At 45.1% G+C, this 24,025-nt stretch overlaps 1 protein-coding gene across 8 annotated transcripts in view; it reads left to right on the forward strand.

Moving 5' to 3' along the window:
- The first annotated feature begins 6,036 nt into the window (after nucleotides 1-6,036).
- APPL2 (adaptor protein, phosphotyrosine interacting with PH domain and leucine zipper 2) overlaps nucleotides 6,037-24,025 on the forward strand; it is a 42,533-nt gene continuing 24,544 nt past the window's right edge. For 2 of the 8 annotated variants that reach the window (XR_002830223.1, XM_023757260.1), the window contains exons 1-5: nucleotides 6,037-6,210; nucleotides 14,172-14,356; nucleotides 17,725-17,839; nucleotides 22,501-22,560; nucleotides 23,082-23,153. Coding sequence is in view for 7 of the 8 variants with exons in the window: in XM_023757260.1 (XP_023613028.1) it covers nucleotides 6,157-6,210; nucleotides 14,172-14,356; nucleotides 17,725-17,839; nucleotides 22,501-22,560; nucleotides 23,082-23,153 (486 nt within the window). In the remaining variant the exon portion in view is untranslated. The remainder of the gene's footprint in view (nucleotides 6,211-14,171; nucleotides 14,357-17,724; nucleotides 17,840-22,500; nucleotides 22,561-23,081; nucleotides 23,154-24,025) is intronic. The other 6 variants (XM_023757256.1, XM_023757257.1, XM_014459164.2 and 3 more) reach the window with 5 other exon arrangements.

The raw sequence follows: 24,025 nt of genomic DNA on the forward strand, positions 1-24,025 counted from the left end.
CAAGGAAAAACCAAAGAAAGAGGCAGACTGCTCCAGATGGGCAGGGGGGATTTAATGAGCAAGGGAACTTACTGGCAAAGCTTGTCTTGGGTGGTAGCAAAAGGAGGCGATCTCCACACTCACCAGCCAGAACCTTAATGTTTACACAGAGGCCTTCTCTGTGTTCAGAGGTCAGATGGGGCCATCATTTAAATTAATAAAGTGCAGTGAATGGCTGAGGCAGTTGATGTGGTCAATCTAGCTTCTAATATGCCCTGAATGGTCCCACACTATTCAACAGTAGGATCTTCAGAGGACCCAAACTATTCAACAGTGACCTCACTTAAGAGGCGTGTGGAAGTTAATGATGACCTCAGGAGGCTAGGAAGTCCAAGATCAAAGTGCTGGCTGATTCAGTTCCTGGTGAGGGCCTTCTTCCTGGCCTTCTCACTGTGTTCTCAAAGGTGGAGAGGGAATTATCTCCCTCTCTTTCTCTTTTTTTATATAAAGCCACTAATCCCATCCTGAGGCTCCCATCCTTAAGACCTCCTCAAATCCCAATTACCTCCCAAAGGCCCATCTCCAAATACCAGCACATTGAGGGTTTGGGCTTCAGCATATGAAGTTAGGGGGGGCACACAATTCAGTTCATACTATGACCCTTTCGCAACTTCATCTAAAACATGATTTCATTCTCTACGTCATGAATAGTCTTTGAAGTGACTTTTCTCAGATTTTCCAAAATATTTCTTCTTTTAGCCATGATTAAGCATAAAGAATTTCATCTCAGCTGGGAGAAGGTTGGAGAGAATCAGCTCTGTAGGAGTAAAGGATGCTTTTATAAAGGAAGCCCTCGTGACACTCTTCTCCACCGAAGAACACTTAGAAATTACATGAGGCCAAGGGAGGTCAGGGATAAAGGAAGGGAGGGTGGAAACAGGCTTATGTCAGCAAGAACTCAAGCATGCAAACAATGGCCTGCTCTCTCTCTGCTTAGCCTGAGCTGAGCTCTGGAGCCAACCGCGCTCTAACTGAGGCTTTGATTACCAGATAGGGTCTGTGCTACAAGGAAATAAACCTCAAATTTGTGAGAGAAACAATTAGGTGAGGGGGAAGAGATTGAAAACAGTAGTCTGCATTTAGTGACTTTCTTGAGTCTAAGTGAAATAATCTCTGGAATAATTTCATAAGAAGGCCCAAGCTGGCAGGGTCTAAGGGCTGGTTTTGTGTTCATTCTATGTTGACCTCTGCAGTGGTTGAAAAACAAAAGAAAACAAAACAAAATGACTCTGGCAAGATCAAACATCCATCTTGTGGTACCTGAGAATGGTGCAGAGAAAGAGAATCCTGAGCAGAAGGTGGAAGCAGAGAAAGTCTTAAAATATGTATGACTGATTCAGTTACCTCTTGGGAGGCACAGGGAAAGGAGGAGGAAGTAAATGACTTTTGCTGAGAGCCAAGGAGAGTGTTAAGGTCTTAGAAGGAAAGGACCCTGCCTGTCTTTTTCCCAATGAGTTCCTAGCTCCTAACATAGGCCTTGACATGCAGGAGACACTAAGTATTTGTTTCAGGAAGGAAAGACATGACCCAGAGCCCATTCCATAGTAGGCACTCAGTAGGTATTTTTGAAAGAATCAACTAATGAATGAATGCCTACTGTATGCCAGGCATTGCTTCATTCTTTCATTCACTTCACAGGGATTTTATTGAACAAGGTCTATCATTTGCCAGACATTCTGCTGGACACTTGGAACTCAAAACAGTAAAGGGATAGTTCCTGCCCCTGAAGAGCTTACAGTGTTGGGGAGACAGGCACATGAGCAATGGCGATGACCATGCAATATGCAGGCTTCACCGGACTGCAGGCAACATCGGAGAAGAGATCTCAGTCTCCCTGGGAGAGTCAAGGCAGTCTTTACAGACTTTCAAGGCAGCCTTTGAACTGAAACTGTAAGATGAGCAGAGGATCTCAGACATTTCAGACAAAGAGAAGGGTGTGAGAGAAGATGACGAGAAGTTCATCCTTGCAGGAGGAAAAATTCAGGGGGCAAAGAAAGTGGAAGAGTACATTGAGAAAGGAAAGAGATAAGGCCTAGGCCTCACTCCATCATATAGGGTCTGGTATTTCATTTGAAGTAGTTTGAACTCACCTTCTAGAAAGTAGGAAGGAGGACCAACTTCATGGACATGTGACCTGCTCAGTCCCACAGTACCCCATGCTCAGAAGGGCCCTGTGCTTGCTTTACTGTTCTGCTGTTGGCTGTCTTAAAATTCTTAATAATTTTGTCTTTGAGTGTTTGTTTTGTAAGGAAAGTCCAATGGGACAATGAAGCCAGCCCATGAGCAGAGAAGGTATTTGTAATATGCATTATCTTGCTGCTTCATTCACATGTGGGATTCATGAAGGCCCGAGAGCACTGCATCCCTGCAGACCTATTATGGGTGGGAGTTGAGCAAGTACAAGGTAAGCATATTATGGAAGCCACCAGCTCCCACCGACTATTGATAGTATGTGTGCATACTAAGAAGTGAGATAAAACAGTTGGGTTCGTTTTGTGCAATGGGCTACAAAGTACAAGTTGTATCACGTATGAGTTAAAGGCTCCCATATTTGCATTTAAAACTGGCATTGCACAATATAAAAATGGACAATAAAGTTTGTGCCATAATTTATAATTTGAATTTTTCTTCACATAAAATGGCAAATAAGAACACCATGACAAGTCGAGAGAGACACTACAAAAAAAAATGGAAAGGAGGAAGTTTCATATTTTAATACATTTAATGGCATTTCTCCTTGCTTTCTAAACATTTTGCACTGAGTCCCAGAAATTATGTAGTTGGCTTTGATGCGGAGCCATTAAAAAATCTCCCACCCTCACCAGCGTGGCTCAGTTGGTTGGAGCATTGTCCCATACACCAAAAGGTTGCAGGTTCAATTCCCAGTCAGTATGGGAAGGTAATCAATGGATGTTTCTCTCCTCTCCTCTCCTCTCCTCTCCTCTCCTCTCCTCTCCTCTCCTCTCCTCTCCTCTCCTCTCCTCTCCTCTCCTCTCCTCTCCTTCTTCTTCTTCTTCTTCTTCTTCTTCTTCTTCTTCTTCTTCTTCTTCTTCTTCTTCTTCTTTTCTCTCTCTCTCTCTCTCTCTCTCTCTCTCTCTCTCTCTCTCTCATCAATAAGCATGTCCACAGGTGAGGATTAAAGAAAGCAAAAAAAAACAAGAAATAAAAACTGTTGAGCAAGGAAGACACACTACAAGACTATTTTATTTTGGAAAAACAATTCTTACCAGAGTGTGTAAGTTACAAGAGAAAGAGAGATAACAAGGAGAAAGGTTGATGAGGTCTCTGTGAGAGCAGGGTCAGGGGGATGGAGAGAAAGGGATGCGCAAGGAGTTGGTGGGCAGAGTACTAGGGCCAGTGATTCATTCCATAGGAGAGGTAAGCAAGGGGGAAGAATATAGCTTGACTCCCAGATTTCTGGCTTCAGCCCCTGTCTGTTGCCATCCACTGAGATGTGGAGTAGGAGGAAGAGAGACTGTGGGATGGGTGAGGGAGGAGGGATGGGTTGAAGGTAAAGGTTGGTCTGGGACCTGGGGTAGACTTCTCATGCTTGGTCCATGCAGTGCTTCTCACTACACTTTCTGATAACAGACCCCTCCTCCTTTGGCCTCAAGGGTGTCGCTCTGACCTGGGCTGGGGCTCATCCTGGTTCTTGGCCACAGCTAATGGTCCAAGGAGTGGGCAGATAGATTTCCTAAACCAGGATTATCAGAGCCCTTCCCTAGGATTTTTCAAACTAAAGCTGGGAGGTGTCCCAGCACCAGAAGTGAGTCTGCAATTGCCAAACAACCCTGCTTCTAGTGAGCCTGAGACTCAGGTCAGAGTGAAGCCAATACAGAGAGGATGAGCAGTGAGCCCAGTGACTTTGAGTTCCTGGATCCCCCTTCATTCTGCCCTCCAGGTAACAAGATCTAAGAAACCCAGCCTCTCCTCATTCCCCTCCACCCTCTCCCAGCCTTTTATGTTTTCCTTAAGCTAATTGGAGTTAGGGCTCGGTCACTTTCGACTGAAAGAGTCCTGGTTAATACAGGACCCGTGCCACATGCCCACGGAAACAGCTTGTGATAGATAGTATTCCCATACCTTGGGGAAGTGAACCAAGGCTCAGGAAGGCTAGAGAACTGCCCAACCTCTCATGGCTAGCAAGCCGCAACTCGAATGCAGGTGTGTCTAACTCCAAAGTCAATCATCTCTCCACGATGCCACACTTTGTTCCTAATCTGTTCTGTATTCTTACTTTCCTTTCTATAAACTCAGGACTTCAAATTTAGGGACATTCATGCTATTGAACTTCCAAGTTTCCTGCTTCATGACCAACAACAATGAGTACCAGACGATGAGTTCTCTGGAGCGTTTCCCAGGCTCTGACTATTCCCACTTTGAAAGTCACGGGCACCAGAGGGCCTGGATGCTAATTTTGCAGAAGTTTAAACCTTAGTTTTCTACACTTTGTCTTGTTTTATGAGTTCAAATGGAAATTTAAGACTTAATTCCTAACAGAGTTACAAGGAGGTGATAACAAACTGAGCCCAAGGCTTCAAAACTTGAGCAAAGCTCTCCGTGACCTTTTCTCAAGCCTGCCTCTCTGTTTGTCACTAAAAAAGTCCTGGTTATTCCAGAACACATAGATAGGTGTCTATGGAAAGAGCTTGCATCCTTCTCCCCAATAGTCTTCAATGGGTAAGAGGTTACAGCTCCATAGAGTTCATCCCTTCTCTCGCCAAAGGATACGGCAGCTCTAAATTGCCCATGGTTGTACTTCCTGTCACCAACCTCACAGCCACCCAGCGATTTCAGACACAGTTGGGTGAATGTTTGAAATCCACCCTCACAATAGTTTAATAGGGATATATACATACCCCTATTAGAATATATAAAAATATATTCCTCACCCAAGGACGTGCTTATTGGTTTTATTTTTTTATTTTATATGTTTATTGATTTCAGAGAGGAAGGGAGTGGGAGAGATAGAAACATCAATGATGAGAGAGAATCATTGATTAGCTGCCTCCTGCATGCCCCCTACTGGGGATGGAGCCCGCAACCTGGGCATGTGCTCTTGACCGGAATCGAAGCCAGGACCCTTCAATCTGCAGACTAACTTTCTGCCCACTGAGCCAAACCAGCCAGGGCAACTTACTGGTTTTAAAGAGAGGGGAAGAGGGGAAGAGGAAGAGAGAGAGAGAGAGAGAGAGAGAGAGAGAGAGAGAGAGATATCTATGTGAAAGAGAAACATTGATCAGTTGCCTTTCCATGTGTGTCTCAGCTGGGTTTGAACCCGCAACATTTCAGTGTATGGGCACACTTGATTATGAAATTTTTCAAAATGACAACACATGAGCCACGAGGATGAGACCTAATCATAGCGCTCAAATCCAGCTGCTGTGGTCCCCCCCGCCGCCCCCCCCACAAACGATTACGTCTGATTACCACAAATGACTAAGTCCTCCAGTTATCTGAAAACTAGGTGACCCTTCTGTCCTCAGAGCTGTTTCGGGGGGCACTGAGATTTAACTAGAAAAAGTGTGCAAGTGGAGGGTTTTCCTTCCGTTAAAAAAAAAAAAAAAAGTGGCGAGTCACAGCAGCAAAATCTGTTCGCTCCCAGCTCCTCGGATATAAAGGTTTCCTGGGCAGCCACAGCAGATAAGGCCTTATCTTCCGCCCTCGGTTCCCTTCTCGGGCTCTCTGCACTGCCTGGCATACGGAAGGGGCCCCTAACCGCGGAGACCAGCGCCCCAGGCGCTCAAGAGGCAGCGGGGCCGCCGGCGGGTCTGCGGCTTCCCGCAACGCAGGGCGCAGCGAAGGGGCCGCCACACTTCCGGTGCCCGGCCCGCTGTTGGCCACACTTCCGGTGTCCGGCAAGGCGCTCGCCACACTTCCTGTTTTCCGTGCGGGGGCGGGGGGGGGGTAAGGGATGGGAGGGGAGAGGAATGGAGGGGAGGAGAGGGCTGGGGGGAGGTCCGGGAGGCGGCGGCGGCCCCTGTGCAGGCGTGGCGCGCGCGGGGCGGTCGCGGGCACAGAGCGTCCGCCTGGTCTCCGGAGCCGGGAGCAGCCTCGGCGGCCGCGCCTCCTGCCCTGCGTCCTTCCATCCGGCCCTCGGCCCCGCCGTGCGGCACCATGCCCGCCGTGGACAAGCTGCTGTTGGAGGAGGCTTTGCAGGACAGCCCCCAGGTACCTCCCGCCGCCCGGCCCCCCTCGCCCGCCGGCTGAGGCCGAGGAGGCCCCTCCGGCCGCCCCGGGGTGGAGGCTGGGAGTGCTCCCAGGGCCCCCTCGGGAGCGAGGGGGGCGGGCCCGGCCCTGCGTCCTGAGCCCGGGTGTCCCCGGAGGGGGCGTCCCCCCTGGCTGAGTGGAGGACCCGGGCAAGCCCCCCACCCGAGGCCCGAGCCTTTGTGTCCTGACCCCTTTCCAGAGTCCCCTGAACCCGAGGCTGCCCGGCCTGGACTCGCGCTCCGCCGAGGACTAGCCGAGTGCCGCGGGCACAGAACTTAACCTCCCGGCGCCTCAGTGTTGCCATCTGTAAAATAGGGACATAATTACACCCGCCTCTCGGGATTGTTACAAGTAAATAAGGAGACGCCTGTAAAGTTGTTAAAGACAGTGCCTGGTGCATTGTTAGTGAGGAGTCGCCTCTATTATTATCGTCTCTACTCTCAGCGATGTCATGGGACCTGGTGGGTTTAGGGCCGGAGTGGGAGGCAGAGCCTGGCTCTCCCCCGCGGTACCAGGCCTCCCTTTGGCGCGGCTTTCCCATTTGTGAAGAGAACATTAACCATAGCAGCCCTATTTGTCTCGCAGGAGGACTTCATTAGCGCCCCGAGATGAGAGCCAGGTCCTCTGAGCTCTGCAGGTGAAGGCTGGTGTGTGCGTGCGCCCCAGCAGATGAGTGCAGAAGAATGGCATTCGCTCGCGATTCAGTGCGCCTTCACCCAGGGAACTCTTCTTCTCCATTAACATTTCCCAGCTTCATATCTACTCCCCTGCTTCTGCCTCCCTGGTTATTTAAATAAGTCTGTTCCCTGGAGTCCCAACTCCTGAAAAATTAGAATGAGATTGACCTCTTTTCCTTTCCCAGTTTCTCTTGTCTTTTGGGTCCTTTCCTTTTCCTTCTCAGTGAATTGTAGTCCCGGGGTGATCCTGTGGGCTTAACCTACAGCCACCCTGCATCGCTCCAGTTCAGAATACGTCATCAAAGGGGCTGTGTGTCTGGGCTTCGTTGCCTTGTGCCCATTTCTTTGTGAGGCATTGTAAGCAAGCTGTGATTCCGTCTTTTTAATTTGCTGGTCTGATGGACTTTTCAAAGGCCCCTTTGAAGTCTCCACACGTCTGGCATGTGCTGGGACCAAAGCCCTTGGTAGAAGTCATTTCGTCCGTCCTCACACATATTGCGTGGGGTCGAAGACAGTAGTGTAGATTGTCTAACTAACATTTTGAACAAGGATTTTCATATGCTTTGAAGTTGGAGAAACAGAGGTGCAAGGATGCATTGCCTTCCTAACTGAGCATGGTGATGGCTGAGCCAGTTTCGAGGGGTTGCACTAACTGTTGCTCTCACTGATATGTTTGTTACCTGAATTTTTGTCTCTCACAAGCCACTATTTTTGAGTGGTTTACAGGATTTTCTCAGCTGGCAGTAAGTAGAAAGAGGCCTGGCAAACAAGACAGGAGACTTGGGTCCTAATTCTGGCTCATGTGATTTGAGCAAGTCACTTAGTATATCTCCATCCTGGCTCAGTTTTCTGATCTGCAGAACGAGGGACATGGAGCAGATGATCTTTAAGGGGCTTTAGAAGCTTAAAATTGTACTGCATCTCCATGGTTTGTAACTCTGAGCTTGTATGTGGAGGAGGAGGTTTAGAGGCATTGTCATTCCTATTTAATGTTCCTCTTCATGTAGGGAATTTGTCATTGCTTTTGAGATTTGGGTGTCACCCCACTAGGTTTCTTGGTGAGGTTGTTGAATGGATGCTAACTTTCAAGAAGGTCTTTGGTAATCATCAAAGCATATTTATTTAACATTTTTGGATGGGGCATGTGGCTGGTGCAGCTTTACTCCCAAGGAAACTCATAGACTTGAAACTGGAAGGAATCTAATCCAGCTCCTTTGTTTTATGTGTAAAGAATAAAAACAATAGCAAACACCTATATCACACATGCCAATCACTGTTCTAAATGCTTTACGTATATTATTTCACTTAATCCTCCCAACAACCATTTTCTGAAGTAGGTGCTCTATTAAAATTACCAAGGAGCAGAGAAGTTAAATAACTTGCTCAAGAGTATACGCTATCAAGGGGCAGAGTCAGGATTGGAACCCAAGCAGTCTGCCTGTATTGTTCACATTAGCCCAGCTACCTAACACCTGGCTTTTCTGTCATCAGTGACCTAAAATGTTGTTTCACTGAAAGGAAAAGATCCTAAGAAACCACCTATTGTTTGTTTCCTCTAGTTTCCTGTTGAGTAGTTATGAGGGTTGCTCCAGTAACCTGGTTGCACAGGATTCATTAAATGAACACAAAAGCTTTTGTATTTGAACATAGTGACCCAGGAAGAGATGAATAGCAGTTGCCAGACCTTAACCACATCTACTAAAGTCCTCCTTTTTAGTACCGCACGATGTCTCATACGGCTGGTACTAGTATTATTTCTGGTTACTTCTGATGCATGACATGGAGAGTTTTAGGCATTGAGATGCTTGTCTCCATTGCTGTTTGCTAGTGACCCTCTGCTTCTCGCCAGGCACTGCTAGATGCTGGGGAGTAGTGACAAATGAGATAAGTGTGCCTGCCCTCCGTGGCCTCACAGTCTGTTCCCGAGACAGATAAGGAGAGCAGCAGTTCCAGTACAGTGTGCATACTGCTGTGATAGGAACACAAATGCAGCGTTGAGTGATGCAGCCCATACTTCTTCGGGGGCTTATTCTCTTTTGTGTAAATAGTCCACTTTTGAGATAAGGAGAAGACAAAAGCACTATTGCTTGCTGTTTGGTTTTAACTTTTTGTTTGTTTGTTTCCTTAGCAGTTGGCATAATCGAAGCACAGAGAGATAAAAGGCTTAGTTCTGAGATTATGCAGTGAGTAGTCCAGCTGGGAATAGCCCTCTCTAACCAAACCAGGCCTGTCTTTAGTCAAGCAAGATGCCTCAGAACACAACATGGTGGTTATGTCTTCATTGTGGAGGGGTTTCCTCCCTCTCCCACTCTTCTCTTTGTTTATAGTACATTTCCTTTCAGTAGACAAGGTTCTACTGAGACCATTCTCTCCCTCTGCCAAATGTTAGGTATAAGAGCTTTAATTGTTTTCACATTACAAAATAATTACATATATAATTTAAATACAGTGGGGCCTTGACTTACGAGTTTAATTCATTCCGTGACGGAGCTCATAACTCAGATTACTCGTACGTCAAATCAAAAAGTGAACGAGTGAGACATGTGATGCTGGGCTGATGTTGTGGCATTCACTGTGCCGTTCGCTGCGCCAACTAGTGGTGGGGTATTTGAAGCTGGCTGATAACCCGAATTTTAGCTCGCAACTCAAAGCAAAAAATCGGCCGAGAGACGGCTTGTATCTCGAAAAACTCGTTAGCCGGGACACTCGTAAATCAAAGCCCCACTGTATATACATATATTTTATAATCAGAGCTATTAAAATTATGCCATTATGTAATTATATGGCTATTCTTTAGTAAAAAATGTCTAGGATTATTTTATTAGGTAACACCCAGTTCCTATAAGATAGAGGGATGATGTGGAGCTGAGGCTGTGTCCATAGGGTGTCAGGTTTTGTGTTTCTGGCCAGGCATACTCTTGAGAGTATAGGGTAGTAGAAAAAGGATGGAATTCAGATCCTGATTCTGCCACTGTTACCCTTAGACAAGTTACTCAACCTCTCTTAGCTTGTGTTTTGACACCTCTAAAGTTAGAATAAAAATAGGTACTTAATGGAATTCTTCTGAAGAATAAATAGCATAAGTAAAGTGTCTTCATGCTTGCATGTCATTGTAACTCCATAAATGATTGCTGTTATTGTCTTTATAAGTGATATGCACCAATGTCTTTCTGATATTTTTGTAGGATTTTTGAACAACTGGTGTATCTTTGCCTGGTCGTTGGTCTCATTCCTTCCTTATGCCTCAGAACATTCCTGTTCCACATACAAGTTTAAGCAGATGTGGAGCTGGTAAATGGTATTGTTAGTGGTAGTGTTAGACCTTAGTTCTTGTGTTCTGCAAAGAAAGAATTCAGGGTCAAGAACTCTAGCACAAGAAGTTGACTAACCTTTTAGAAAGAAAGTCACAGAGGCAGAAGCAGTGAGCCAGCTGGGCTGTGTGGACTTGGGAAACAAGTCACAGAGGCAAAAGAAGGGCCCTTAGAGCTTAGGAGAAGGGAAGCAAAGATACATGCTGAGGAAAGGAGGGGGGTGGGGAAGGCCTGGGCACTGGTCCTTTGCCTTAAGGGTTTTTATGTGTTTTCCAAAAGGGGGGATTTTAGGAGAAGTCTCAAGGGAGGATCTCAAAGAAATATTCATCAACTTTCCAGGTGGGTTTTTTCAGGGTCATGGTCTCTACTGATTGGTTGGCACTAGGGTAGGGGGTCACTAGTCATTGTATCTGGTCCTAATGTCAGTCATGGTGTTGCTTTGTCTGGTTTTGCTTCTTTTCTGGGCGGGGAGCTGAAACATAAGTGAGGCCTAGATGTTATCTCTAGTTTGACCAAAACTCTGTCTCTATGGTCAACAGACATGAGGCTTTGCTCCTAAGGTTATTTAATGTTGATCAGAACCTGATTGTCCCGCGAGCTTAATGCTTAAGGGAGTGGTCCAGCAAAGGAGAAAGAAGCAGGTGAGTCAGGGTGCTGGATGGGGCCAGTTTAAATCAGCCATCTGTCTGTTTTCCCCATTCTGCTTGCCAAGGAATTTTCTTAGCTTTTTACTATGTTGCCTAATATCCAAAAAGTGTCTGAGATAGCTGGGGATATTATTTTTTTCTAGGGGAGATCATGGCTAGTTAAATTACAAAGGGAAGATTGGAATTTTCTTGTCAGTTTTAATGGGTGTCATGGTAAATATGTCCAAAGAAAGAAAAACAACACTTGCGATATGGTTCTTGGCAGTTATCATAGGTGAGAGCATGACAGTAGCCGACCAAAGAGAAGCCAGCCAGACAGCCTTTATCCTGCCTTCAGGCAGGACTGTGAGATGTGGACCAAAGTAGAACTTACCCTGCTGGGGACAGATGCAGCCTCCCACAGTGGAGGAAGCATGGCGGTTGGGGCCAGCCACACGGGGATTCACATCCCAGCCCTGCTGCTTCCCAGCCCTGGGAGGTTGAGCAAGTTTCCTAACCTTGATGAATTTCAGTTTCATTATTTGTAAAGTGGGGTTGGTTCTCATCTACTTCGGTTAAGTTGTTGGAAGTATTAAATGAAGTAACAAATATTTAGTGCTCAGCACAGCGTCTGACACATAGGTACAGAGTAAATGGTAGTTTTAGTTTTCTATATTTTTTTTCTCTCCCTGTTTTTATTTTTTATTTTCAAGAAAAACGATTTTAAGTATAATAATGTTACATGCAATAAACAATATTTCAAGGAAAACAATTTTAAGGATACAGTCTCTATGCGGTCTCCACTTTCGCTCCTCGGGTGTCAAGGTTCTCTCCTGCGAGTTTTCCGTTGATTATTCAGAAAGTTTTCCTGTATTTTAGTTGTAATACCAGTTTGTTCCTGGGAGCATGTCCATGCAGCATCCACTTACTCTGCCGCCATTTTTAATTTCATGTTCCCTTCCCTCGGTTGCAGGCTCCTCCTACCCTGTTCCTGGTCGGGCGCATGTAGCTAGTTTTCTTTCTATTCTCTTCGTGGAGGATATTTACAGAAGTTCTCTCTTTTCATCTTACTTCCCATTTTCCATTCTATTTTATTCCTAAAAGTATTGAAAACAATAAATAGGACGCAACTAAATGGATGTCAGTTGTAGTAAAAAAATTAAATCTCCCCAATCCAGTTGTATCCCTCTCCTTCCTTCCCATTCTCCTAGACATATTAGTTATAGCAAAGAAAGATATCAGAATCATAACATTGGTGGGCTCCTACAGCACTGGCACCGGGAAAGGTCCTCTACTATTAGATGGCATTTATGGACAGCTGCCTACATAACGGTGTTGCTGTAGTGTTAAAATGAAATCATACATGTAAAGCCTTTAGTGTCCAGAATATAATAAGCAGTGAAAATTCATTATCTTTTGTATCATCAGTATCGTTTGCTATCACTATATGTCAGGCACTGCTAGGTGCTTTATGTGCACTCATTATCTCATTAACTCTGCAAATTTGGATCCAGGACTGATAGGGTCCCAAGTTGATCCCAGATCCTTTGAGAGGCCCCAGCAGACTAAGCTCCTGGAGAATGTAGAGTTGGTTCTCATCACCTTTGAGTCTCAGTTCCCAGCACAATGGTTCACCAGATACTGGATGAAGGCAGAGCTGCATGTGTAAATGAATGAATAGAGAGTGATAGACCATCCAGTGTAGGTTCTAAGAATGTCCTGTAACAATCGTTTTTCCCCCCAAAATAAAAAGTATACTTTAAAGAAAAGGAATGAAGAATTCTAAACCAATGTTTTTTATCTGCTGGTTGATATCCATTAATGGATGATTAGATCCAGTAGGACACACCGAGATTTTATTTACAAGTGGAACAGAACAGAATGGAATAGAAAAAAGTCTGTGTGTATGCATACTAATGATATTCTTTGGTAAAATGTGTTTTGTACTGTGGATTTTAATTGTAAAAAGTTTGAAGAACTCTGTTTTAGCAGACAAATTACACACTATCTGCACCCTGTGATATTTTGATCTCATTGAGAGCTTTTAAAAAAACCGGTCTTCCATTTTCCTTATTCATTGCATTCTGGTCCTGTGGATAAGGATTGTCCTGAGAGAGTACAGTGGTCTCAGAGCAGGTATTTTTAGCCTCAGTGATTACCTGGGGCAAAGCCAGGCTAAGCGTGTACTGCTGTGAAGGGCACCAGAGTTTGTGGAACAAACTCTCCAAGTGCCTAGGTTTCTGCTCCAGTTTATTGAGGTGCTTTGAGGTCAGTCATTGCTCTCTTACCAGAGATAGGTTAGAAGAAGAAAGAAGGACTTGGAACTTATTTGTAGGGAAATAATAAGCTTTCATGGATTGTTCATTGTAAAGTGCTTTGCTATCACCTCATAAAGGCATTTCCATAACTTACTGTCCATTCTAGGTCTGTTTTCTGAAATAGAGATCCCATGATCATTAACGTGGTATTTTACATTCCTACTCTGCTGGGCACATTAACAGAAGTCCCTTGAGTAGATATGGTCTCTTACCTGCGGCCTTGGTACTTTTTCAGACACCATCCAATGTATAACTACGTCCTTACTGCTCAGCGTGTGTCGGATAGGAGATACCTTTCACCAATGACATTGCTCCCCCGCTCCCGGAACACTGAGTAGTTAGTCTTCCCGAAGAAACTGAACTAGAATTCTTGTTAAGTTGCTGTTTGAGTTTTGTGCCCAGATCTACCACTGGTGGACCCAGGGTACACAAAATTTCCTGGCTGTGAGTTTGAAAATTGGTTGGATAATGTATGACGAAAGACATGGAAATTGACTGTAGTACTGTAAGGGGAAAGAGTGACAGCCTCTTGCAAGATGTCCAAGACAGCAGAAACCAGACAGATGGTTAGCTGCTGGTGATGCAGTGCTGGTGTCCACGCCCTGGGTGCACAGACAGGCCTGACGTGCTGTTCAATTTATGGGCTCGAAGGGAGAGGCTGCCCTTTTAACACTTTTTTTTTTAATTGGATAGACTTATTGGTGCTGAGGTAGAGACAGATAATAGCCCTGAGTCTTAATCTTTAAAAAACTGGCTTTCCTTTGCTGGCCCCAATACTCAAATTGTATTGTTTGCCCCGGTTCTGTGGTCTAAAGGATTAGAAAAGGAGTCCTAAATTAAAACTTTAGGAATCAACTTGTACTAGTACCTAAAAGAATAAAGTCAGAGAGCAGGCACCTTCTCCCCCGATTTCTGGGTATGTGTTTTCTACCTCCTTTGTAACTTTTCCACTTAGAAATAACATTGTTCTCTTCTCTTCATTCCTTGCAGACTCGCTCTTTACTGAGTGTATTTGAAGAAGATGCTGGCACCCTCACGGATTATACCAACCAGCTGCTCCAGGCCATGCAGCGCGTCTACGGAGCCCAGGTATCCTGCTGCTCCTCACCCGAGAGGCAGAGTGGGGGCCCTCTGCCCTCATCTGGAACTTCCCTCAGGGGGTTGAGAAATTTGAAGTAAAACACCATTTAAATTTTTGAAATAAAATCAGATTTGTTTTTCTCACTTCTGTCCACCTTCAAAAACTGAGGACAATCTGTTTTCATTGCTGAAAAAAAGAGGGTGATTTCTCTGTAACTAGTAGAAAGGGACCACATCACTCTTTCAATTTTTTTAAAAATTCAACCCCAAAGGGAAACATCTGAGTCTCCTCTTCCTACTTGTGAATGAGTGGGTTCAGTATTATGAAACATGCCCTTTGTCTATCTCATAAGTAGGCAGTCTTAGATGTCAGTGCGGGTGGGTAAAGATGTTTTTTCAAGCGCTCCTCTGAAAAGACTTGAGTCACAGTTCTGAAACTATTGGTGGCTTCTTTGTTTTGAGGAACAACTATCTCTGGCTTGCAAAACCATGGAAAATAAATTGCTGAGTAGCAAAAGTGAATCTTTTTAAGATCAAGAAGTGCCCATGTATGTTACTTTTCAAGAGAAGACTTGAGAGTTACTTAAAAATAAAGTTCATTATGTTACACATCAAAATGTTATGGCAACTGATGCTTTTGATTATTGATTTTTTTTTGCTGATTGAATGCTGTACATGTTAATGTTTCTTTTCCTCACTGATGATCTCTAAAGAAATACCACATTCAGTGCATAATAACAATATATATTAATACTCATGTATAGTCATTATTATACTAGAGGCCCGATGCACGAATTTGTGCACGGGTGGGGTCCAGCCAGCCCACCTCGATGGGGGCCGATCAGGGCGGGCTGGTCGGGGGGGGGGCGGGTGAGGGGAGGGAGCCTCGGGCAGTTGGCTGGCCGGCCCCACCCCGGATGGGGGTTGGGGAGGGCGGATCAGGGGCAGGGATGGCTGGGGGGAGGGGCCTTTCAGGGTCCCTATTGGGCCGATTGGCCACTGCTGTGCACGTCATAGTGACTGGTCGTTCCAGTCGTTCTGGTCGCTTGGCTTTTATATATATATATATATATATATATAGATAGATAGATAGATAGATAGATATAGATAGCTCTTAATATGCTATGTAATCATTATTATTATCATCATTGTTTTATTAGTCATTTATTCATGTCATATGTGGACTCAGTCCTTGCCATTAGGAGCTTACAGTTGGGCTGGGAGACAGAACAATTACTTCAGAGTGTTAGTTCTAGGAGAGAAGGGGACCCAGCGGAATTGTGCTGGGCACCTAAAAGGAGGATGATGGTGAGAGTTGAGGTTTATTGAATACTTTTACATGGATCATTTCATTTAAATTCTCAACAACTCTGTGAGGTGGGTATTATTCTTATCCCCATTTTATATAGGTCTAGACCAGTGGTCGGCAAACTCATTAGTCAACAGAGCCAAATATCAACAGTACGATTGAAATTTCTTTTGAGAGCCAAATTTTTTAAACTTAAACTATATAGGTAGGTACATTGTCATTAACTTAATTAGGGTACTCCTAAGGCTTAGGAAGAGCCACACTCAAGGGGCCAAAGAGCCGCATGTGGCTCGCGAGCCGCAGTTTGCCGACCACGGGGCTAGAGGATTAAGAATTGTGTTGATGAGTAACTTGTCCAAGTCCATCCCATGAATACATGGCAGAGCAAGTAAGCCTGAAGTCAGAGCCCAAACCCTTAATACTAAGCATGGGAATGGTAGCCTGATCTAGGTTAGTGGCAGTAGAAATGGAAAGAAGTGGATGAATTTCAGAGGTATTTAGTGCACGGATCAGAAATTGATTGGATGTGAAGTGGTCGGGTGGGTAAAGGATGAATCAAGAGTAATGCCCAGGTCTTTGAATTGAACATCAGTGTGGATAGTTGGGAAAACACAGGAAGCGGTGTGTGTGTGTGTGTGTGTGTGTGTGTGTGTGTGTGTGTGTGATGGCTAGGATGTCAATCACCCAGAGGTCAGGCCAGAGATGTAGATTTGCAAGCTAAAATGTATAATGCAACTATAGCTTACTAATTGGAACTAATTCTTTGACCAAACGAATTGTGTTGATTTGTAATGTTGCTTGCTTCTTTGGTATGACATGCAGAAAGAAACTGGGCACATACTTTGTCAATTTTTTAAAGCCCTATTTATATTGTATGTCTTCGTATTTTTTCCTAATTATTCAGAATTGAAGAAAATAGAAAAATTTTTTTTACTGGGCTTATATCTGAACTTGTTTGCTGTTCAGCAATTTAAATATTGTCGTGAAATGATTTGTTTTCTGTTTAAGGTATAAGAACACCAAGACTTAAGGGACTGTGTCCCTGCCACTCCCAGGGGTCTCTGCTCTGCCTTTCCATATCTGTCAGAGTCATTTGCTTGGAGATGTTCAAGCGCTCTCTTACGTGTTTTGTCTTTTGAGCCAGAAAACTACGTTTTGCCAAAGCTAAGTAGGTTTTGCATTCCAAAAGGCTGTAACTGGCTTTTAATTCACACCACATGACCATCACATGGGTTCTCCTCCCAGCCAGAAACCCTTCCTCCTGCCTCGGCATTTCCTGCAGCAGAGGCTAGCGGGAACAGCTGGTTAGTGCTGCCAGAATCAGCAGCAGCACCAAGCTTTCACATCAGCTGGGTCAGGGTCATTGGTTTCTCAGGTTTAAAGACTTAGGTGTTTTGTTTTTAATTTTAAAAAAAGAAAACTTTCCTGACTCCTCTTTGATGGGTTTATTTATATATATGTAGTATTATTTCCCAATGTTTTCATTCAACTTTTTTCACTAAGTTATGTTTTCTTGGTTTACTTAACATTGTTCCTTAAATACTTTATACCTAGATCTGTGGAATTAGATTGATACAGTTTTATTTTTAAAAACAGAGGTACTTATTAGTAAGATGTAGTTTTTCATTATATTTTAAAAACCAGGTTTATGCTTTCGATAAATGATAAATATTCATAAAAGATATTTTAAATCGAACCACGTAGTAAATTGCTGTATTCTGATATAGCAAATGCCCTTCGTACCTGTTTTAGGAAGAGGAAGGGCAAGGCAAACTAGAGGAAAGTTATGTGCGCAGTTTTGCTGATTGTGGCTGGTTGGGGGAGATTTTAAATTTTATTTGGCTTAAGTGCTAGAATGAAGTGGCAGTCTAAGCTGTCTTCAGCATTTTAAGCAGGCCTGGAGTCACATCTGATCTTTTCACTGTCAGATGTGCCTTTGCACACGGTGGGAATGGAGTACTCCATTATACGTTTTTCGCATTTCTCAGGCATTAACAAAGCAGAGACAGGTTACTTAGAAAGATCTGCTATGTTTCCAACTATTGGCTAATAAAAAATAAATAAATAAGTTAAAAACCTCTGTAGTGTCTGAATAGATGCATATTCTTACCTGAGCTATTGCAGCATTCTCCTAAATGGTCTTACTGTCTTCAGGGAGGTGTCCCCTTCAATCCCTGCACCACCCTACAGCTACATTTATCACATCCGAACTGCCCTTCCCTCCCTGGCTTCAGATGCTTCTGTGGCTCCCTGTGACAGCGCAGCAGAGGTTCGTGAACTGAGCATCAGCCACTCCTTGGCTCTTCTTTCTATGCCATTCCTGCTGCCAGACACCCCCACCCACCCCCTCCCCTGCCAAATGGTCTTCCTGGCTTTTAAGACTGACCTCAAGTCCGAGATGTGCCTGACACCTTTCCTTTCTAACCTTTTTCCCTTCCTGGCCAGAATGCACCTGTGCGCCCAGGTGCCTGTGTACTTGTTGGTCAGAGCACTTACAATATAGCACGTGGGGTTTCCTTGTCCTTCTGTGAACTGTGAGCTCCCTGGGAGCAGATTCTCTGTCTCCCATGCCCAGCACCATGCCTCCCCCCCTGAATGTGACACACAGGTGTCGAATGAAGGACTGAATTCAGAACGTCCCCTCCTCGGGTCCTTAGCTAGGGCGCTATCATCCATCCATCATCCAGACTAGAGCCCAGTTTTTTTGACTCCCACCTCCTTCCCCACTTAGAACATGCTGCTGTTTGGCCTCAGGAATACCCCGCAGATCTCTGCCACCTTCTCCTCCTTCTGGTTCGGGCTCAGACGTTTGTATCTCTCACTTGACTTCTTCAGGTGGTCTCCTGACCCTCGTGCCATGTCCCCTTCAGTGTTTCCTTCTGCCACAGCCACTCCTGATTTTTCTTCTGCTCATGTCCGATCCTGTCATTCTCTTGCCCAACTCCCTCAGGGCTTCCCTGTTGCCTCCAGAATCAAAGCCTGCCCCAAACTCAGCTTTCTGCCTCCGTTCCTGCGGCACTCCCCCTCCTCCCATGTGCCTCCCACCCCAAGGTCTCCTGAGCTAGAGCGAGCCCTGACCCCAGCTCTGGGGTACGCACTGGCACATGGGACTGTCAGCCCCTTGGCTGGAGGCAACATTATGGCCACACACTTGGAATAGGTCAAAGCAGATGCCTCCATTGTGGCTGACTGTAGTGGGTTTCCTCTGCCCCTGCTCCCATCCTCTCCCTCACACTCAGCATGGGTGGCGCGTCCGCAGAGGCTTGGGGGCTTTCAGGTGGCCTTTGCAGTTGGGAAGCGCTCTGTGCCACCGTAAGGTAAACACTCCTTTGCCAAAAGCTCGGTTTTCCTTTCGGGGTTGCCAGTCGCTGGTCTTCCTGCCTTGGCGACAGCCTTGGGAAGTTCTGTTTAACAGGAGATCCTGTCAGTAAACCCTTCACCGGGTCACCTTTTTAAAGGATTCTTAGGAGGCAGCAAGGAACACAGGTAGTAAGCAGATTGCTGTTGCAGAGCATCGAAAGAACCTGACTCTCAAACCCATTCAGGATCTAAGAGGCCACCTCTTTTGTTGGACCACAGCTAGAACAGTGTGGGATCTATGTTCCTATCACAGGCCCTTCAGGGGCCTGCCCGCTGAGTACTAACTAGCTGCCGTGTGGGGTTTGGGGTTAGAATAGCATGGTGTTAAGAACTTGGGCTTTGGGTTTTGAGTCTGCCAGGTCTGACTTAAGTCTTTGCCTGGCCAGTTACAAGTTGTGTGATTTTAGAAAGCTGTCCTTTCTGATAGTCCCTCTCTACCTCGTAGATGCATTGTTAGGATATAATGTGATCATATATGAAAAACATTTGACAGCAATGCCACGTACTAGGAAGAACTCAGTAAATGTTAGCAGCCATCTTTATTATGATGATTACCAATATTTACTCTTTACTCAAGCTCGTTTTGCAAGTCTTGCTGCAGAGATAATTGTGCGGGCTTACCTGACAGGGTGTGGGTTAATTAGCTGATGATGGTAAACATTTCATAAACCTTTGTCTACAGTACAGTAAGGTGAGTCAGGTTACAGCTGGTCTTGTAAGGTGCTCTGTACAGGGAAGGTTTGTTTCTTTTCAGGATGCGTGACGGACCATTTTGTGCTTCTGGCTTATTCCCAGTGAAATTGTGCTGATAGAACAGAATCTTGCTGCCTGAAGTCACACACATGAAAATATACAGCGTCTTCATACGGGATTTCTAGGGGAGACGTGGCAGAGTCCACTGGACACGGTGTTGGAGAGCAGCTGTTGTGTGTCGTGCCCCGCTTCCCTATGCTGCGGCGGGCGTGTGAGCAACACACACATGCTCTCTTGTAGCCTGGGTGCAGTCTGATGCTGGCAGCTGCCTGGCCAGTTTTTCCATTACATTTGCAGCGCTTACCAGAAAGCTCGAAAGAAGAGAAGAATTCAAGCAGCCCGTAGCCCTTGCTTGTTTTGAAGGCAGGGAGGGTGGCATCATCTCTGTTGGCCAGTCTGTAAAGGATACAGATATGAGGGAGTGATATTTTAGACTTAGCCAAAATAAAAAAATAAAATAAAAAAAGAATGAGTTAGAAGAATAGAAAATGATTCTTGAATCTGAAATAGTGTAGCTTAAAGGAGAGCCTGCTGAGGGAGCGGTGGCCGAGAGGTGGGCCTTCTGAGACATTTACTGTCTAAAGCAGGATCAGCAATATCCTGTCCTATTTTTATTATTATTTTTTATTTTGGTAAGTAGAGTGTTTTTGGAATGAAGTTACACTCATTCATTTATGTTGTTGGTTTGGCTGCTTTCATGCGACAACCGCAGAGTTGAGCAGTTGTGACAGAGACCATGTATCTCACAAGCCAAAAATAATTACTATCTGTCCCTTTGCAGGAAAAGTTTGTCAACTCTAGCCTAAAGCAGAGATCTTCTCTACTATCTCTTAGCAGGACTTGGGATTTTAGAGAGTACTGTTTAAGCATCAGGCAAACTTGGATTCATATCCCAGCCCAGCTGCTGACTGGCTGTGTGGCCTTGGACAGGTGGCTTAACCTCTCTGTGCCTGTTTCTTCACCTGTAAAACTGAGTTAATAATTAGAACCTGCCTTACAGGGTTGTGAGAATTAAATGAGCTAAGGCCTGGAATGCGCTTAGGGTGGCTTCTGGCATGAATTAATTGTAAATTAATTGTAAATGTTAGCTGCTGCTATTAGGGTGATTCTGTGGGTCTATGAAGTGCTGCCCCAGGCAGATGCCAAGGGAGCTTGAACAAATCCATTTTAAACCCATTGCTACTAATTCAGAGGAGTAAGAGAGTCTCTGATGTAGCTGAGAATTAGCCCAGTGGCTGGGCTAAGACCCTGTTCCCATGCACTCTGATCTTCAAAACAACACTGCTGAAGATGGGCTGTCTTCTGGCTGTTGCTTCATCCTTGTCCAGTCATTTGTGACGTTTCCTTGTAGGATTAGGAAGTATTTTCCTCCCTGACACCATGATTTCCTGGTATTGTTTTAAACTTAGAATTCAGATGAGTCTTCTAAACTTGTTCATGCATTCACCAAACATTTGTTGAGTGCCTGCTGTGTGCTGGGAACTGCTGCACGTCCCTGTCTGGATGCTGACACAGTGCTTGTGGACCGGTCACTGGCCTTCCTCCTGGCTGCCAGCTCTGGCTGGTTTTAAAAGGGGTAGCACCCCAGTAGGATGCCAAAGCCAGGAACTTTCATTATGTTTGCTTGGCTTTTTTTGGGGGAAAATGGGAGAGTGCCACATTTCAGGGTCCATTAATGCCTGTTCCTTGGAGCAACTGAAGGAAGTCAGGGAAAGGGTTAGCCAGCTGGCTGTAAAGAGGGTCCAAAAAAGGAGGATGAGGCTCTGCTGGGTCTTGCAAAGAAGGACCGTGAAAAATAGAAAAGTCTCTGCAGAACTGAGGCCTTGCCCCTAATGGAACAGCAAACTCAGGAGAACCAAGGCCAAGGCAGGCCGGCCCCTCCTCTCCCCACCTCCATCTCCTCCAGGCCAGACCTGGTGGCTCTGCCCTTCTGTTAGGGATAAGCCGTGAATCTAAAGAGAAGCTTTAACCGAGCTTGGGAAACATAAGACACGTTTTCTAGGCTGGATGCATTGGTGGTGGGGATAGTTACAGAAAACTGCTGTGGAGCCAGAGATTAGAGGGATGAGTAAGAGAAGAGGAAAATGGACAGTGAAAATTGGCACAAAATGGGCCTCCCCGGCTTTGCAGCCGTGCTTCTGTGTTACAATCCATCATTACCGACCCAGTGCTGTTGGGTAGGATCGGATCATGTCCTGGTGCTGCTGAAATCCCCATTGCACCTAGAATGAAGTCTGAATCTGGGCCACCGTGTCCTGCGTGCCCTAGCTCTGCCTGCCCTGCCAGCCTCATCCTGCCTCCGTGCCCTGTACCCCTTACTCCACTCCTCTCCCTTTATAGCTCTTCCAACAGGCTGTACGCTTTTCCCACAGGAGAGTCCCTCCTGGAAAGCTGTCCCCATGGCTCACTCCCAGTCTTTCGTCAGGGTCTGCTTAAAGCATCTCTTCCTTACAGACCCTCCGGCTCTTCCTGTCAGAACCCCCTAATGCATCCAGTATTCCCTTTGCTGTTCTCATTATGCTTACAACTATTTTTTTGATGTCTGCTTTCCCAGTAAGCCCTGTGGGAGGACAGGGACCATGTCTTTGTTGACCCTGTTATAATCGTTCCTTACATTTGTTTATTGACTCAGTAACCAGGAGCAATACTTTGTAAATGGTTGGGGCGGGGCACAAGCTTTAACCTTTTATTCTACAAATAATTTCTGAGCAAAATAATTATTTTACACACATATTTTAAAGGAATTCTCTGAGGTGCCATTTTTCAGTGCCTGTATACACATTGGACAAGTCTTACTTGCTTTTCTCTTCTCCGCAGAATGAAATGTGCCTGGCCACACAACAGCTTTCTAAGCAGCTCCTGGCATATGAGAAACAGGTAACTTGATACTTATATGGCATGTGATGTTGTGCTCAGGACTTTCTTAACTGGAGTTCTTTAAAAGAAATTCTCCAAAGGCTTTTTTAAGAGACCTTCTATCCTCCTTCCCCCTTTCCCTCTCTTTTTTTCCATAATCCATTTCCATTTTTTCTTGCCTTTTCCTTTCCCCTGATAAATTCTCACTGGTGATTATCTTAGAGTCTGTATGATGCCTTCTCACTAGCCTACAGAATTAATCAGCTGCCCTTGAGGGAGGGTTCATGGTCCCTGAGAGACTACAAATGAATTGACACTAACAATTCCAGGAAATAAATGCAGATACCATGATGTCTGAACAGAGGGTGATGGCCAACGAAGGAATAGTTTGGGAGGGGCAGTTGTGTGCTAGACGCTCTAGCGTGCCCTGCTCTTGGAAGAAGAAAGGAAGTTGGTGTGGAGGGTATGTGTGGTGGGTGAGGCCGTGGTGCTGAGTTCCCAAGCATTCCATAATACCTGGCTCTCTTATTCTTTGGTCTTAGAATTTTGCTCTTGGCAAAGGCGATGAAGAAGTAATTTCTACACTTCACTACTTCTCCAAAGTGGTGGATGAGGTAAGTTAGCAACATGGCAAAAAAAATTGTTTTATTCATTTTTGAACTTCCAGCTTTTACGTTGGCCCGCTTTCCATATTTAGATACCTACTTAAATATCCGAGATGTTATCTCAACTTGTTGATATTCCAAGGTTTGTTTCATAAAAGAGGTTGTATACTATCATATGTTTCCAGTTTGAGGGGAAGGGCTTTGATATACATGAGCAATAAACCAAAAGAAAGATTTCCAAGAATTTAGTTTCCTAAGGAGGGTGCATTAGCCTCTCAGAACTGCTGTAATAAATTACACGTATGTGGTTTAAAACAATAGAAATTTATTTTCTCACAGTTCTGGAAGCCAGAAGTGTGAAATCGAGGTGTTGGCAGGGCCATGCTCCCTCCGAAGACTCTAGGGCAGTGGTTCTCAACCTTGGCTGCACATTAGAATCACCTGGGAATCTTTTTAAAATCCTGATTTCTGGGCCTCATCCTCCGGAAATTCTGTTTCTGTGTTATGGGGTGGGGCCACAACATTAGTAACAAAGAAACAGAATTTCTGGAGGATGAGGCCCAGAAATCAGGATTTTAAAAAGATTCCGAGGGGTTTCTATGGGGCGGAGGGGAAAAAATTCTTCAGGAGGGTTGGGGGGAAGGTTCTTCCAACCCTGGGTTAAAGGGGGGTGGTGGAGGTTGTTAGATATTGTTAATTTTTTCTCAACAAGGTCGTTTTTAAAGGGGCTTTGTGGATTTTCGCTTTACAGAAAAAAAATTTTCTCGTTTTTTTTTTTTTGTTTTTGGGGGGAAAAACGTCTCTGGACTCAGGCCCCCCCGGAATATACAGCGGTCCCCTCTCCTTTAAAAAAAAAAAAAATAACCCCGTAACATTTGTCT

The sequence above is a fragment of the Myotis lucifugus genome, unplaced genomic scaffold (assembly GCF_000147115.1).
Source record: "Myotis lucifugus unplaced genomic scaffold, Myoluc2.0 scaffold_103, whole genome shotgun sequence".
Taxonomy (NCBI): Eukaryota; Metazoa; Chordata; class Mammalia; order Chiroptera; family Vespertilionidae; genus Myotis; species Myotis lucifugus.